Here is a 15,225-nt window from a genome sequence, read left to right on the forward strand (position 1 = left end):
TTTAATTTTTATATTATTACTTGAAAAGATCGAGTATATCTCAACAAAAAAACACTAAGAGTAATAATAATAATAATAATAATATTATAAACTTATATACAATTTCTTATTCAATAAATAAATTAATCTTTTATATTTTATTGAAACTGAAAAATAATATTAATAAAATCAGAGTCTTCAAAGCAAGATTTAAATAAAAGTGATTTTGAAATAAATGGCTTTGATACCAGCACACAATGATAAATTAAATAAGTAAGACATATAATGATCGATTCTAATTTGTCTTCTTTTAAAATATCCTTTATTTTAATGTTATAGGTAAAACATTTTTTTATATAAAAACATATAAATTTATATAACTATATAAACAAAATATGTCCATATATGTTTATATTAGTTTCTTTTTTAAAAATTAAATAAGAAGAAATTGCTTCCATGTATATAATATGTATTTCTTAAATCATTTCTTTATACTTAACTTTTTGTAAAGAAAGTGTACAAATTATCTTTTTAATTAGTTAGTTTTTGTTCTTTCAATATGATTATTATTTTGTTATATCAAACAGAAATTATAAAAAAATATGCTGGTATAAACATATAAACACATTTCGTATATGTATAATTATTATATACATTTATATATGTTTTTATATAAAAAATTTTTACCAGGATAAAATATATTTTAATACAAATATTCTGTAAAATCTTTACTTTTATGTACACACATATATATATATATATATATATATATATATATATATATATATGTACAAAAATTTGGTAACATGTTTATTGAATTTTTTAAGTAAAATTTGAATTTTTTCCCGTCTATTATGTTATTTGTACATTGTTTTACATTTTAAAATAGTTTTTGCATTATGTTATTTCTATCAAAAGTGTATAGAATATCATTAGTCTTTATTTAATTGTAAATTACTAAGAAAGAAATGAAAATTGAGATACGATAATGTTGGGGTGTCAGAACGTATAAGACGGTTAAATACATTAAAGAGAAATCGCGCGAGAAGTTAACGTTTTGTACGTATCGATAGGCGGTCGAGCAGTCTTTGACTCTGGAGTGCAAGTGCCATGGAGTGTCGGGTTCCTGCAGCGTACGTACCTGCTGGCGCGGCCTGGGTGCATCGGGACCGTCCGCAGCCGGAAGTCGTTTGCTACGCAGATATGCCACTGCGGCCGAAGTCAGGCCGAGATCCGGTAGCAGATTGCCGCCCTTATATCACCACGATAATCTACTCTATACTACCAAGAGCCCGGATTATTGTCTGCCGGATAAAAAGAGGGGCAGTCTCGGCACGATTGGCAGGTGAGACGCGTTATTTTCACGCAATACGTATACAATATTGCCCGGTCCCTTTCGCTTTCGTAAGGATAATTGTACAGGATATAACAATTATCCAGAAACACGTTGCTTAGATATCTCTTTTAAATAATTAAAATGTATGACATTGTACAGTGCTTAGAGCCACTTCGACCAACTTCGATTAACTTTAATTATCAACATTAATTAAAAGGTACCCAATATAAAAAAATAATTTAGTGTGGCTGACTAAATTTTTGAAAAAAGATTAGAACTATTATATCGCCAGAAATATAATTAGTAACATTAAATTTTTATCATATAGGCAATCCTTTAATGATAAAAATTTAATCAATAATTAAAATTAATCGGAGTTGGTCGAAGTGGCCCTTAGACATTGTACAGCAAGTATAAATTTTTTTTTAATTTGTCCAGCTTTATTATTATTCGTATTTTTCTGACGTTATATTATTCCGGATGAAAATTCACCTACATAATTAAACATGTTTTACATTTTCTCATGTCTGTTTTATGAGTGCAAGGTGATAAAATAACTGAACTATTTTAATGTAAAATAATTTTTAACGTTTAATAATTTTTATTAGTTGTTATTGCAATCCGTTAAGTCCTAGAAGATTTTTAAGGACATTTCCGATTTAAATGTTTGTAATTTGGGTTTTAATTAAAATTATTAGACCGCAATTAATATAATATCTAGAAGTAAAGAGAGTTGCTTCGAAAATTTAGTCGGCGGCGAAGGAATGAGATATATGAAAGATATGAGTGATTTGAAAGAAAATATATAAAGTTTGAGAGAGTGAGAGTAAAAGAAATAGGAAGTAAAAACAAAGATATAAACAACTCCTGCCTAACTAGTTTTTAACTAATAAACAATTTCATCTACTTTCTTAAATAGAATAAATTGATATAATTATTATGTCAATAACGCATATTAATTATGTATTGATTTATTTTACTAAAAATTATATTTTCACAGATTCTGTTACAGACAGAAAAATTATTGCAAAGATTTCATAAAAATTATTGAAACAGTTTTTTATAAGTATTTTTCTCAGCATTAATTTATAAAAACAAACTTTTATACATAGCAAAATTTAATGTATATTGTAAAAAATTTTAAAATAGAAGAAAGTTACTACAGACATACTAAAAAAGAGAATAGGTACAAGCACAAGCTCCTAGGCTGCTATTTAATTGCAAACACTTGAATTAGCTTGTGGAAGACAAATTACAGTAGTAGTACTCTGCGATTAAAGTGGGAAACACGGAAGTGATTGATACATTATTCTCCAAGCAAATATATATTTTATAGCAAGCAAGTATGTTTTTAGGGTAAAAGAGTTAGAGCTCGTAAATCCGTTTAACTCGTAAATCCGTTTTTCTCGTTAAAAACTCTCAGTTTATGAATTATATATATATATATATATATAAGGTAGCCAGTATAAATTTTAGTTTTCGATATGGCTTCGCGATATCGAGCGAAGTGTCGCGTAAAGAGGCTCGGAATCGCGTTTTAACGCGGCCCGGCGGCGCTCGAAGAGGGACATTTATCAGCTCCTATTGCGCGAAACGATCTTTCTTCGTGCGACTGCCGTCCATTAACGGAGCGACGCAACGGGCGAGGAACGTGACGAGTCCGCTTTTTGCGCGAACGCCGCCGATTATCTCGTTAACTGCACCGCTGAAGATATATCGATTTGTGTATGTGGCCAGCGGTGAATGTTTTCGTAACGACGTTCTTCCCGTTCAGAAACGGGAGAATCGGGGTCTTCCTTAGACGCCTCCAGACTACCAAATAATCCTTCGAGCTAACGAGCGCTAGGAAAGGAGAATGGACGTTCAACTTTCGCGTTAATGGCGCGAAGATGCTCCCCTTGGCCTCTCCCTTGGTTTCTCGAGGCGAGAGAAGAAGAAGAAAAAGGTACGAGGCTAACTTGGCAGGCAGAAAAGCGGTGTGGCGGCTTCGGCGCGAAGGGCGGGCTCGACGTAAAGGATGTAAGGACCGATCAGCCGACTACTTTTTTCGGTAGCCGCGGGCTGGATGGTGAACCTCCTTCCTTTCTCGACCGCAGTGGTCATCCTCGTGATAGGTCGTTAGCTCATTCCTCTCTCGCAACGTACGCAAATTTCTTTCTCTACTCGCGCGACGCATTGGGGAAGATTATAGAGGGGAGCATAACTCTCTGGAGATCGTTCCTTGACTTTGACCGAGTCGTCAGAAATAAACTTCAAGGATCTACGTGATGCCTTTTATGACCACATTTCTTGCGGAATTAACGTGTAATTTCGCCTCGCGAAGATGCGTTGACTAACAGCGAGCTCGCGCGACTTTATCGCACGCACTTTTCTAGCCTATACGTAGTTCTACGATTATGGGCTGGCGGCGTAAAAGTGCGACGAAAAACCATTAACACCGCAATAACCGAGGCTTTTACGAAACGCCAACGCTGCTGACTTGCGATTTCTTTTTTTTTAAGCCAGTCTTATATCCCACCATCGTAATCGAACTCGATAATCGTTATATTATCGTACAAGGATCTTACCTATATACATATTATTTTACAGCTCACATTTTATATGCAATCTTAGTCGCTAACGATTTACATAAACTGGTTCAAATAGTTGAATAGATGACGTTTCTTGTATTTTTTTGAACGTAAAATATAAATATAAAATTTATTAGTCTACAAAAATGAAAAAACGACAATAAAGAAACGTAATTTTAGTAGCAAAAAACATTGGCGCAATATTGAGAAATAATGTAAAGACAATATTCCCAATATTGGTCCAATAATGTAAAGTGGACACTTTATCTTATTTAGCCAATTTGTTTATGCAGCAATATTGGTTTAATATTCGTTCAGCATTGGGGTAATATTGAATCAATCGAATTTTCATATTGGACATTAATTGCATTTCGATTTGGAATCAATATTTTATGACCAATTTTGGCGTTACATTGGGAAACATTAGGAAAATATTGGCTAATGCATTCCCAATATAACCAATATTTAGCCAATATTAACCAATATTAGCCAATATATTAGTCAATGTATTTTGCTACTAACAATAAGTTAAGTAAGTACTATGTATTTCAAGTTTGCATGTAAAGAAAAATATATGATACAAAAGATTAAAAATCATTTTTATTTTATATAAAGAATTTATATAGTTTTGTTAAATATATTAGTATTATTAAATATATAATCTTATATAAATTCTGCTGAAAATCTCAAGATTATCAAACCCATTAAAAAACATTGAATTATATACATACAAGCAAGAATTAACAATTTCTTACTTATAATTTTAAAGTAATGATTGTGTGTGTTGTTGAACATAATATATTAATTAAATTTGATACTGTTATTTTTGTTATCAGAAGTCACAATACACGGTTAATGGGGTCTAATGAAACTTTCTTCTCTTGTTATTCCTTGCGACATAATATGTCTAGCCATACGTGCGACGAATTTCTTCTCCGATCTCGGCCGTCCACGTCGCATATCCGGAATAGCCAGGGTTATTTATGCGAGAGCGCCGGTAATTACGTGCGCGAGGCGAGAATGAGAGAGGCGGCTCCTCTCGGAGATGGGGCGCGCCTGACATCCGGACGCGACCGTCCCGAACCTGTTCTCGAAATCGACTGAACACACGCGTGTTTTACGACGCCCTGCTCGCCGCCGCGGCCGCGGTCGCGAATATACCGTTATAAGAGAACCCATTCACGGTTTTCTTCTTTCCATCGCACCTTTGTCCGAGAGATGCTAACGCTACCTTAAACTTTTGCTACCTGCCGTTTCGCGAGTTAGCACTACCGTTCGAAGAGCGATTTTAATTTTAACGAGAACGACCCCTTTACGATCTCCCGAGGAGTGATTTTTTAATGCGTGTTTTCTCGTCACCGAACTGAATGAGTATCATTTGTACTTTTCTCTCATTCCTACACAGTTAAAATGTTTGTGTTAAATTTCACACATATAGCATGTTCCAGACGGTCCACAGATTTTTTGTTAATTTAACATATGAATCGTAAATGTTATGTTATATTTTAAGATAAAAATAAATGTAAATTTTATTATTTAATATAATTTTTATGTAACAATTTATTGAAAAAATTATCTTAAAGCAAAGCAAGTAACATGTAACTTTAACACTATTATAATGTTAATGTAGCATATATTACGGCATCGCGTCAAAAAATAAGTCATTCTTACGTTATAGAATAAACTCAACATTTTTTTGGTTAATTTTAATATATAAATTCTGTCACTGATAATAAGAAACGTATTTATTGTGTAAAATTAAAAATACGTTGCACATTGTGTTACTTTTACATTTTATTCAGTTATTTAAAAAATTTAACACTTTAGGTACTTGAATTAACGCAACAGCAATACGTCAAAGTAACAAGCAAATGCGTTGTATTTTAACACAAAGAATTTAACAAGGACCAATTTTAACGTAAATATACAAAATGTTTTTTACTGTGTAGAGAGAGAGTTAGTTATTCGGGAACTGAAAAATTGTAAATTATTTGAAATTCGAGAGATTAGTGTACATTGGATCTTGTCCATTTGGCTTGTTCTCTCCGAACAGGATATATGTACAAATTCATTGTGAAAGGCGCGAGCCACGTCCACGTCCGTCCCGGAAGATAGCGCGGCTTTTTGCGACACGTATGATGATTGCATTCGTCACGGATTTTCCGGAAAGGAGACAGCACTTCATCATCTTCAGATTATCCACGGATCGTTCCGAGCGAATTAAGTGTCACCCACGACATTCCGGAGACGATGATGACCGGGACCACAAGGAGAGCTTGGAGGAAGCGTCGCGCGGTTCCGGTTGGTCTTTTGTCTCGTCTCGCTCGGTCCATAAATCGCGCTTCGGTCTACGCATTGTTCGCGGTTCCGCGTGTTTTCTTGCCGCGAGAAACGGCACGAAAGGAGACGCAGAAATTACCCATTGGATGTAGCGACTACAATGACCCATGCTCTTATTTTAGATTTAGCATTAAATTTGATTATTCGATTCACACACGCTAATAGAGCAGAGTGAAACTTTGATAAAATACTTTTTATATTTAGGTGACTTATATTAATTAAATTGACACAATAGATTAATGTTTTTCTAATTAGTTCCGTATCAAGTGAAGAAGTCCAAAGTTTTCAAAAAATAATTAGAGAATTTTTACACAAGGAAAATATTTCTAATTAGGAAAACGTAGAGAAAGGCCATTAAAATTTTGGCATACTTTGGATAATATTTCTTAAATAAAAATAAAACGTAAATGTAAACTAGAAAGTGTCTTCTATCAAAAGGCTATTTTGTATAGCGGTTTTTAATAATACTGTTTTATATTTTGTTTTTGACAAAGGAGTAACATTACAATTTAAATCAAATCTTCTCGATATATAAATAAAGTTTTAATAAATATTTGTGCAAAAGTTTATTTGGATCCATTGTTTAAAAATTATTTACCTATAATTGCAAAATTGTTTTAAAGTCAAATTATTGTGTTCATAAGTCCAAAATTTTTTTTCGTTTATTAAAAAAAAGACAAGAATAAACTTAAAATGTCTGCAGTTTTTAGATTTTGATAATTTTAGCTGTAGTATTGTAAAATCAAAACATCTTAAAATTTTTTTTCAAATATGAGATAAATATTTCGTATCAATTTAATAAAATATAATAAATAAATATAACAAGTAAATCTAAATAAATTTAATAAAATATTTAGTTTTAAATAATAGATAAAATTATTATGGTGCGATTTACTGGTCTCGTTTCTGTCTCGTAATCGGAGTGTAATCGGAGAAATTTGAACTCTGCTAGCACAAAACGGCTTTTTCTTTGACGATATTAGGGAGAGCTAATTACTATAAAAATGATATTTTTATAGTAATTATTATTATAATATTGGTATGCCTAACTATAATTATTTTACTATACGATTATAGTTACAAATACAACATAGTTTTCTATCAGTGTTCAGAATTTTACGAGCGATTAACTCGTCGAATAGTTAGCTTCATTAACGTACGAGCCAATTCTTTATACCTCCGATCACTTAATGCATCTTGATCTATCTAAATGGGGGGTTTCTTTCGGTGCGATTTCGCGCGTCGCTGTATCAATTCCGTGGCGATGATTAATCGTCAGACGCGCGAAATCGCGGGACGCCGACGAATTTCATGAGAGACGACATTATCGCGACGACGAGATCTAATCCGACGTTTGTTTCGGACGATACTTCATCCGGCGCGTACGCTGATGTATGGCGTCAGGTTTTTCGGCGTCCGACTCGTCTCGCCGGTTTACAGCCTGGCCAGCAAACCCCGTAATTACAAGCCCGCGTGTAATTATACAAAGTGGGCGTGGCGAACGTTTATCACTGCAGGCCGTGTTCCAGTATTCCGCGTCACGGCGTAACGCTTCTCGAGGTATATCCCGCTTTTTTTTCCCTTTTTCCCGACGCCGCGGCAGTAGTCCCGATCGCGCGAAGCGCGGACATCTTTACGGACGCGGAGGCAGCGTGAATGTCATGCGAATCGATTAATAATGGAGTCCGAGCTGCTTTAACGAAGTAACCAGAGGAGAAGTTTTGACTGAAATAATACGGTCCTCATCGTTTCTCGCAGATTGTTATGTTATAAAAATTAATCTGAGAATTATTACTTACTCTTTATAAAAATGTAATACTGATTGGCATTCAATTGGCCAGTGATTAACTGCTTATTGTTGATATTAAAAGCACTGCTATTAGTATTTTTTATACTCAAAGTAAGTAATAATTACTGGTAAATTTAATGCTGTCTAGTAATACATTTTTATGAGGATAATTCTGGCCTTATAATGCGTTTTGGGACGCATTATTTATTGAGACTGTTGAGGAATTAATTATTAGTACTGCTAAATGAGTCGAAACTAACAGTTTTACATATTAAAGATTAAGAAGAAATAAATTTTATTGTTAAAAATATATATTTTATTTTGACCTTTTATTTTTCTTGATTGTTTTACGTTAGTACGGTAAATCTACTTATATATAATTTTATCTTCTAAAGAATTTAATTAATTTAAATTTAAATAAAAATATTTTATTATAATAGTCATCTAAAAAAGAGTCCAATATATGTATATAATTAATATATGGGACATTATTTTGATAATAATCGTAACATTAAAAGATTTTAATTCTAGATTAAAAAATATTGTTATTTTCTATTTAATATTTTTTTCTTGACTCATGAAAATTATTATTAAATAAAGATAAATATAATTTTCTTGATAAAATTATATTTTATCTTTATGTATAAGCGAGTTAATTTCTAGAAGAAATTTATTACAAACGTGAAAATAAATAATATTCTTTGCGAGTGGACTAATTACGCGCTCCAAGATACCGTTGTCTAATTACAGCAAATGTGAAACTTATTTGTTTTTAATATCCAGTATAATCGTGATCAAGTAAAATCATTGTAACAATAAAAAAATAATAAATTAGCTATCTTTAGAGAAATTTTACACAGAAAGAAATTAGTATTAAACCAACAATCATTGTTTCATATAGACAAGAATATACATATAAAATTTTTTTTTTAATAATTTTAATTTTCAGCAAAATATTATATTTATATCAAAATATAATAATAATCACTCAAGGACATAATATATATTTATAATTATTTTAATAATAAAATTAAAAATTCTTAACTTTTGATTAAAAAATACTGTTATTTTTTATTTTACATTTTCTTTCTCTTAACTTATAAAAATTATTATTAAATGAAGATGCTTTTTCTATTTAAAAAAAAATTATACAAAAGTTATTCAGTTTTGTTTAACACTATATAATTTTATTTTAATATTTAATGTATTTATTATATATTTTTAATTGTAACATATTTTTCAATGATGTATATATAAAACATATTTTGAAAATAAAAATATTTTTAAAACAAGAACATTTTTTTGTGTGATAATGGATTATATAAGCTAGAAAAAAATTTCTTGCAGGCATTGCAACGGCAGCAGTTCCGGCTATGAGGGCTGCGAGTATCTTTGCTGCGGCCGCGGCCATGTGACTAGGACCGAGGAGATCTACGAGAGATGTGACTGCAAGTACATTAGCTGCTGCTACGTAAAGTGCAAGACGTGCAAGCGGATTGTAAAGACGTACGAGTGCAATTGAGAATAATGCAAATCTCGGACAATCGGCGCGACAAAAACGTGATTTTGATCCGCCCTTAAGAAATAGGAAGAGGAGAAGAAGGAGGAAAGAGATTCTCGCGTTGAAAATTAAATGCTAAGCGCAAAATTATGTTCTATGCGATGTGCATGCATGCGTGGAAAGCATTTTCTTTTACAGTTATTACTCTTAAAATCACAGTAGTGGATTCTTCGAAGAATTTTAGTATAAGTTTAGTAATTTTGTAAAATTTTAGTAAAATTGAAAAAAATTGAATTTATTTTATATTACATAATAACTTGATTAAAATTTAATTAAACCATTTTATGGTATAAAACACAGTTCGGTTTAATTTTAAATTTTAAAATTAAAGTAAAATTCCTAGAAATTTTTGTTCTCTTCTGATTATCAGAGTAGAAATAAAGGTAAATTTTCTAAGCACTAAAAATCATATAATTGTTATTATAACTATTATTTATAATTTTCTACTCAAGAATATAATGTATATAATTATATAACTTATGACAGAAGATAGGAGTTTAAAACAATTTTACATTAAGTTATATAAATTTATATTGTTAACTAGGAAATTATAACTAATAGTTATGTAAAAGTTATATTGGTGTTTGCTGAATCAAAAGACGAGTTTGTAAAATTTAATCAAATTATTTTACAATATAAAATAGTATGATTAAAACCTAATAAAACCATTAGGTTATACAACAATTTAGTAAAATTTTACTAAAATTATAGTAAAATTTTCTATTTTACGACTACCATCATAATTTTGAAAATAAATTGTAAGAAAAAATTTCATAAAATTTAATCAAACTATTTTATATTATAAAATCTAATGAAATTATTTTATGCTATAAAACAGTTTGAAATTTAGCAAAAATTTTATTAAATTTTATTAAAATTATAATAAAATTTTTCAAAGTCCTTTGAAGTTTCCTAATGTTCGTTTAAGATTTTATGGGTAAATAATTTTGAGGGTAAATTCTAAGAGGAAATTCTTTCCGTGTGAAAGTCGCGAATTCCGCATCCGCGACGGTAATTACTTAGGCAATAAATTATTTATCGTAAATATGTAAAACTCTTTTTCTCTCTCTCTCTTTCTCTCTTTCGCGCGTGGCGATACATACGTAGTAGAAGAGTTATTTATACCGTGCTACTTGCTATTTATTCGATGTGTGTGTGTGCGCGTGTATCGCCGCGGACAATGGCGAATAAACGCGCGTTCGTTTCTCCGCGACGGACTCGTGGAGTTAAATGTAAATCGGCGTCGTCATCGTCGACCATGAGAACGTAGATCAGAGCAGTGTACATAGAATGCTCGATATTTCGATGTAACCTGACATTTACATTTCTGCAAATACACGTTGCTTGGAAAGTGGCGGTCGACCTCATCCCTCTTTTGGTCCCCGAGGCGCGAAGCGACAATCGCGATACATTACGACACAATTCGCCGTGCGTGAACGCACGTCGAACACGCGCGGCTGGATTCAATTTTTCAAACTCGGAGGAAAAAAATTCACGCTTGATTATGAATAATTCAACAGCCGAGAGGCTAAAGGCGACGCGTTCGCAAATTCGTTTTGTCGGAAACGGTGATTAGATATGATGATTAGACCTTGAATAAGTTTCCTGCCTGCTAAACGCGAGTTATATGCTTGCGCCAATTTAAAATTAATCAATGTAATCATTTAACATACAATTGTTTTACGATCGCATTACCGATCAACATCGGATTCTTGTTTTTTTTTCAGAAATTGGAATTATTCTTATAAAACCCAACGATTCCTTGCAAAAATTATATTTTTCGCATAAACATAACGGTATTTGTCATATTTATTAAAACTTTATTTTTTTCACTGATCCGTGAAAAATCCAATAGCAACAAGACGGAACGTTATGATGACGAAGTGTAGCATATAGAGGTTCCAATATCGACAATTTGCGTAAATATTAGATGTTGTAAATGTTAATATGAGAGCAGATTACATTTACGTTTAATAAATGTTCAAGAAATGATTAGCTGATGATGTATAAAAACGTTTATTAAACGTTATTAACGTCTATTTAACGCTATTAACGTTTATTAAGTCGTTAAAATGTCTCGCGTATAATAATTTATTAAATAATTTTTTAAAAACCTATCAAATTTTTGATATTGATTTTTTTTAGCTTAAACGTTAAACATTTTTTATTAATCCTTATAGTACAAAAATGAGTTTCCTTGTTCTCTAAATTTTATAGAGTGAAAATACTACCATTACAGTTTTTCGAATTATTTCCTATTCCAATAAGAGTTAAAGTTCATTCTTTTGTAATATTATTGGAGTGGAAAATCACTTGAAAATTTGTAGTGGTAGTTGCGACGCGGCTTTCCTTCGGGAATCGCTAGGTCCGAAGGGGCTTCGCTCAATTAATCGATAACTGCTAAGAATATTAACTGGTAACGCTTTCTCAACGATATCGGTAGCTCGCGAAGATGGTACCTACGAAATAGTAAATATATTTTGGACGCCAGGCGCAGAATTCCGCGCCACACAATAATTCACAATAATTCAGTAGCAAAGAAAAAGCGTTACTTGAAAAAGCGTTACTACGGTTCTTGAACAAATAATATGTGGAGATTTCGGAGCGCGGCAGGTCGCAGAATAAAAGTCGTACACAATATTTCAAGAGTTTAACAATGAAGAAAAAATATTTTAAGTAGTTAACGATTGAAGTAACAGACGGAAACAATAATAATTTTTCCGATATCCAGGATGTGATAAATTCGTGTAAAGATGTGTTCTCTTTCTTATTCGTACAATCGAGACAACAATTATCCCCGAGAAATGTACAGACTATAAACAATGATAAATGGCAGAAGGCCAACGATTCTTCTCGCAACAGTTCTAAATTAATCTTACGGTAACGGTAAACGCAATAAATTACAATTAATTTTGACTGTCGGAACCAAAGCAATTCGAGGGAGACGTAACAATTAATTAAAGTTCGGAGCCGGTCGGTACGACGTCCCGTGCGGCACAAAACTCTAATTTTTAACATAAATATCCAAAGGTAACACAACAAGAACGGTAACGGACTACGGAATTATCGGTAACACAAAGCACGGTATCTTCATCCGAATTCGCACGAAAGCCGACTGCCTTACCCAAATCTTACAAAAATCCGTAGTGGCTGCCGAGTGATAGCCTTACAGAATTTGCTGGATCACCAGGGTTGATCCTATATTGGAGTAGCTCCTTTCCGGTACGTGGCTTGCCGAACAGTGCCGAAACTGCTGATGCTGCTGAATCCCGGAATCTCGGTCCCACCGCGGCCGGCTCGGGTCTCCGCGCAGGCGCGTGCGCTTCGATCTCCAGCGCTTAGATCGACTCGCCTTGCGTAGCCCTTGATCCTTCCAGCGCTGCTCCATTTTTCGGGAATTTTCCGGGACTATAAACTGTTAGTACTCTGGTGGTACTAACGGAATCGTTCGTGCCCTGTCTCTTCGGCTGGTCCGGCTGGCCAAACCGCGACCGAACCGATCTTTGCGGCGGGCAGGTGGCGTGCCCTTGACATCGTCCGCTGACCATATTCTTTTTGGCAGTATCGCTGCATCCTGGCGTAGACGGTATCCCTCTCGCCAATGCGTGGCAACCCACGACGGGACCCGATGCGCGGCCCGGCGGGGAAATTCCTTGTGAGACGTCTCGTCCTTTGTCGGGAAACCGCGCCGGAACTTCCTCGACGGTCGCTCCGCTACAGTCTTCGATAACACTCAAATTGAGCTCTCACTCGGCGCCTTATTTCTAATAAAAGAACTAACAAAAAGATGAAACGACGGTAACGCGAGAATTTGAGAGTAACAGAGTTGCTTTCCCCTCGCTTCGGCGAGGAGCAACTCCGGACCACCTCCCTCGGTCGGACTTATGCCCTTGTGATAAACGCGGCCAAACGCGTTACGTCACAGCTGCCCCTTTCTTGGGGAGGACCGAAGAGGTCTTGGTCCCCGATGACCAGAACTGACCATCACCCTGGCAGCTCATGTATCTCAGTACGCCTGAGTTGTTACCTCGCCACAACAAAATAACAAAACGAAGACAAAAAAAGTTTATCCACCAGTCAAACCCCTCGATCCTCGGTCGAGCTTCGACAGTCCAACACCCTTATTCAATCGGAAATCGGGACAACATAGGGTTTAAGGTCTTGGCTATGGATTTTGCCAACGGGTGATCCCTCCATGTTCTCTAGCTCATAAACCACCGGAGAGATCACTCGCCGTACTCGCAAAGTCCCTGGAATTTCGGTGCCTATTTCGCCGCTATATTTTGCGCGGCCGAAGACAATACATGTTGTCGCCTCAAAATTAAATCACCAATTTTAAATACGCGAGATCGTCTACGCAAATTGTATTGCTGTGCCTGTTTCTGATTCGCCTGGTTTAAGTTTTCGGTAACCCATTGTCTAACGGTCTGTAACTTCGTCATTCTACGCGACCAATCAACGGTATCACGCGATTCGATTTTGGTAATGTCCTTATCTCAATCACGTAATGAGTCTCGCGGCAGCAATTCACGTCCCAAATTCAGAAACGCCGGAGAAGTACCCAAAGACGAGTGGAAGGCGGTACCCAGCGGGAAACGATAATGAATTCGACATCAATTCGACGTCAAATCGACATCGAAATAATGATTTTACCGCGAAGGCGGTAGCGATACGTCTTCAAATATGCCGTACGAATGGCTTAACATTTCGGTATCCGGTACTCGTTGGTCGGGTCTCGCTTTCCTGGCTCGGAGTCGCAGGTACCTGTTCTACCGACTCCCGCTCGCGTTTCCCGAACATGATGGGCAAGTTCTCACAGTAAAACCACGTTTTCCGCAACGGTAACAATGCGTCTGTCGCGGTTCTGAACAATCTCGCGCGCGGTGGCCCATCTTTTCACAATTCCAACATTTCAAATTGTTGGACGCGGCTGCGGTAGTCGATACGGTATCGCTCGATTCAGAGAGAGAGGTGGCCGTCGAAGACGCGGCGGCGGCACTCGCGGACGCGTTAGTGGCTCGTTTTTTCCCCCGACCAGCTCCCGAGTTGGCCACTTTTACGGTCCCTGAGCTTTTCGCCTTCCCCTTCGGCGCGTGGTATGCTAAATCCGGGAAAAGCGACTGTTCTGGCGGGAGGGGAGGTCGGTAACTCCTTTCCGCGGCATAACTTCGTTCCACACGCGTGGCGAGCTCCTCCAAGGAACGGAAACAAGAAAATTCGTGTGGATGAATCGCGATTTGTAAGCGCGGTAACATATTTCGGTGAGCAAAACTCAATTGTTCCGGTAACGACCACGGAGGATTCATCATAGAAAGCAAAGTCCGCAGGTAAGTCAAATAGTCCGCCGCGGATTCATATTCGCCTTGAGTGCGTCGTATCACCTCTTTCCACAGGGCGTACTGGTAGTCCGGGTCGCCAAACCGTTCGCGCAACGCGTTTTCAAAATCCTGCCAATTCTCACTCTCCAAGCGAACCCAATATAAAGCGGTATCCGATAACAACGGTAAACGCTTGAACAGATCCGCATCGGTAATCGGAAGGATTGCGCGAGCTTCTTTGATACGCGTTAGAAACGCCTCCTCATCACTACTTTGTTTTCCCGAAAAATGGAGGTTCCATTTCCTCATCAAATTATATGCGTCGGCCGTCG

The 15,225-nt window shown here is 35.4% G+C and overlaps 1 protein-coding gene across 1 annotated transcript in view; it reads left to right on the forward strand.

Annotated features, from left to right (window-relative positions):
- Nucleotides 1-11,795, forward strand: part of LOC105836222 (protein Wnt-11b-1) — a 29,491-nt gene extending 17,696 nt beyond the window's left edge. The window contains exons 4-5 of the mRNA XM_036289870.1: nt 1,053-1,324; nt 9,362-11,795. Of these exons, the coding sequence (XP_036145763.1) occupies nt 1,053-1,324; nt 9,362-9,536 (447 nt within the window). The 3' untranslated portion in view covers nt 9,537-11,795. The remainder of the gene's footprint in view (nt 1-1,052; nt 1,325-9,361) is intronic.
- Nucleotides 11,796-15,225: the final 3,430 nt, after the last annotated feature.

This window comes from Monomorium pharaonis, chromosome 7 (genome assembly GCF_013373865.1).
Source record: "Monomorium pharaonis isolate MP-MQ-018 chromosome 7, ASM1337386v2, whole genome shotgun sequence".
Lineage (NCBI taxonomy): Eukaryota > Metazoa > Arthropoda > Insecta > Hymenoptera > Formicidae > Monomorium > Monomorium pharaonis.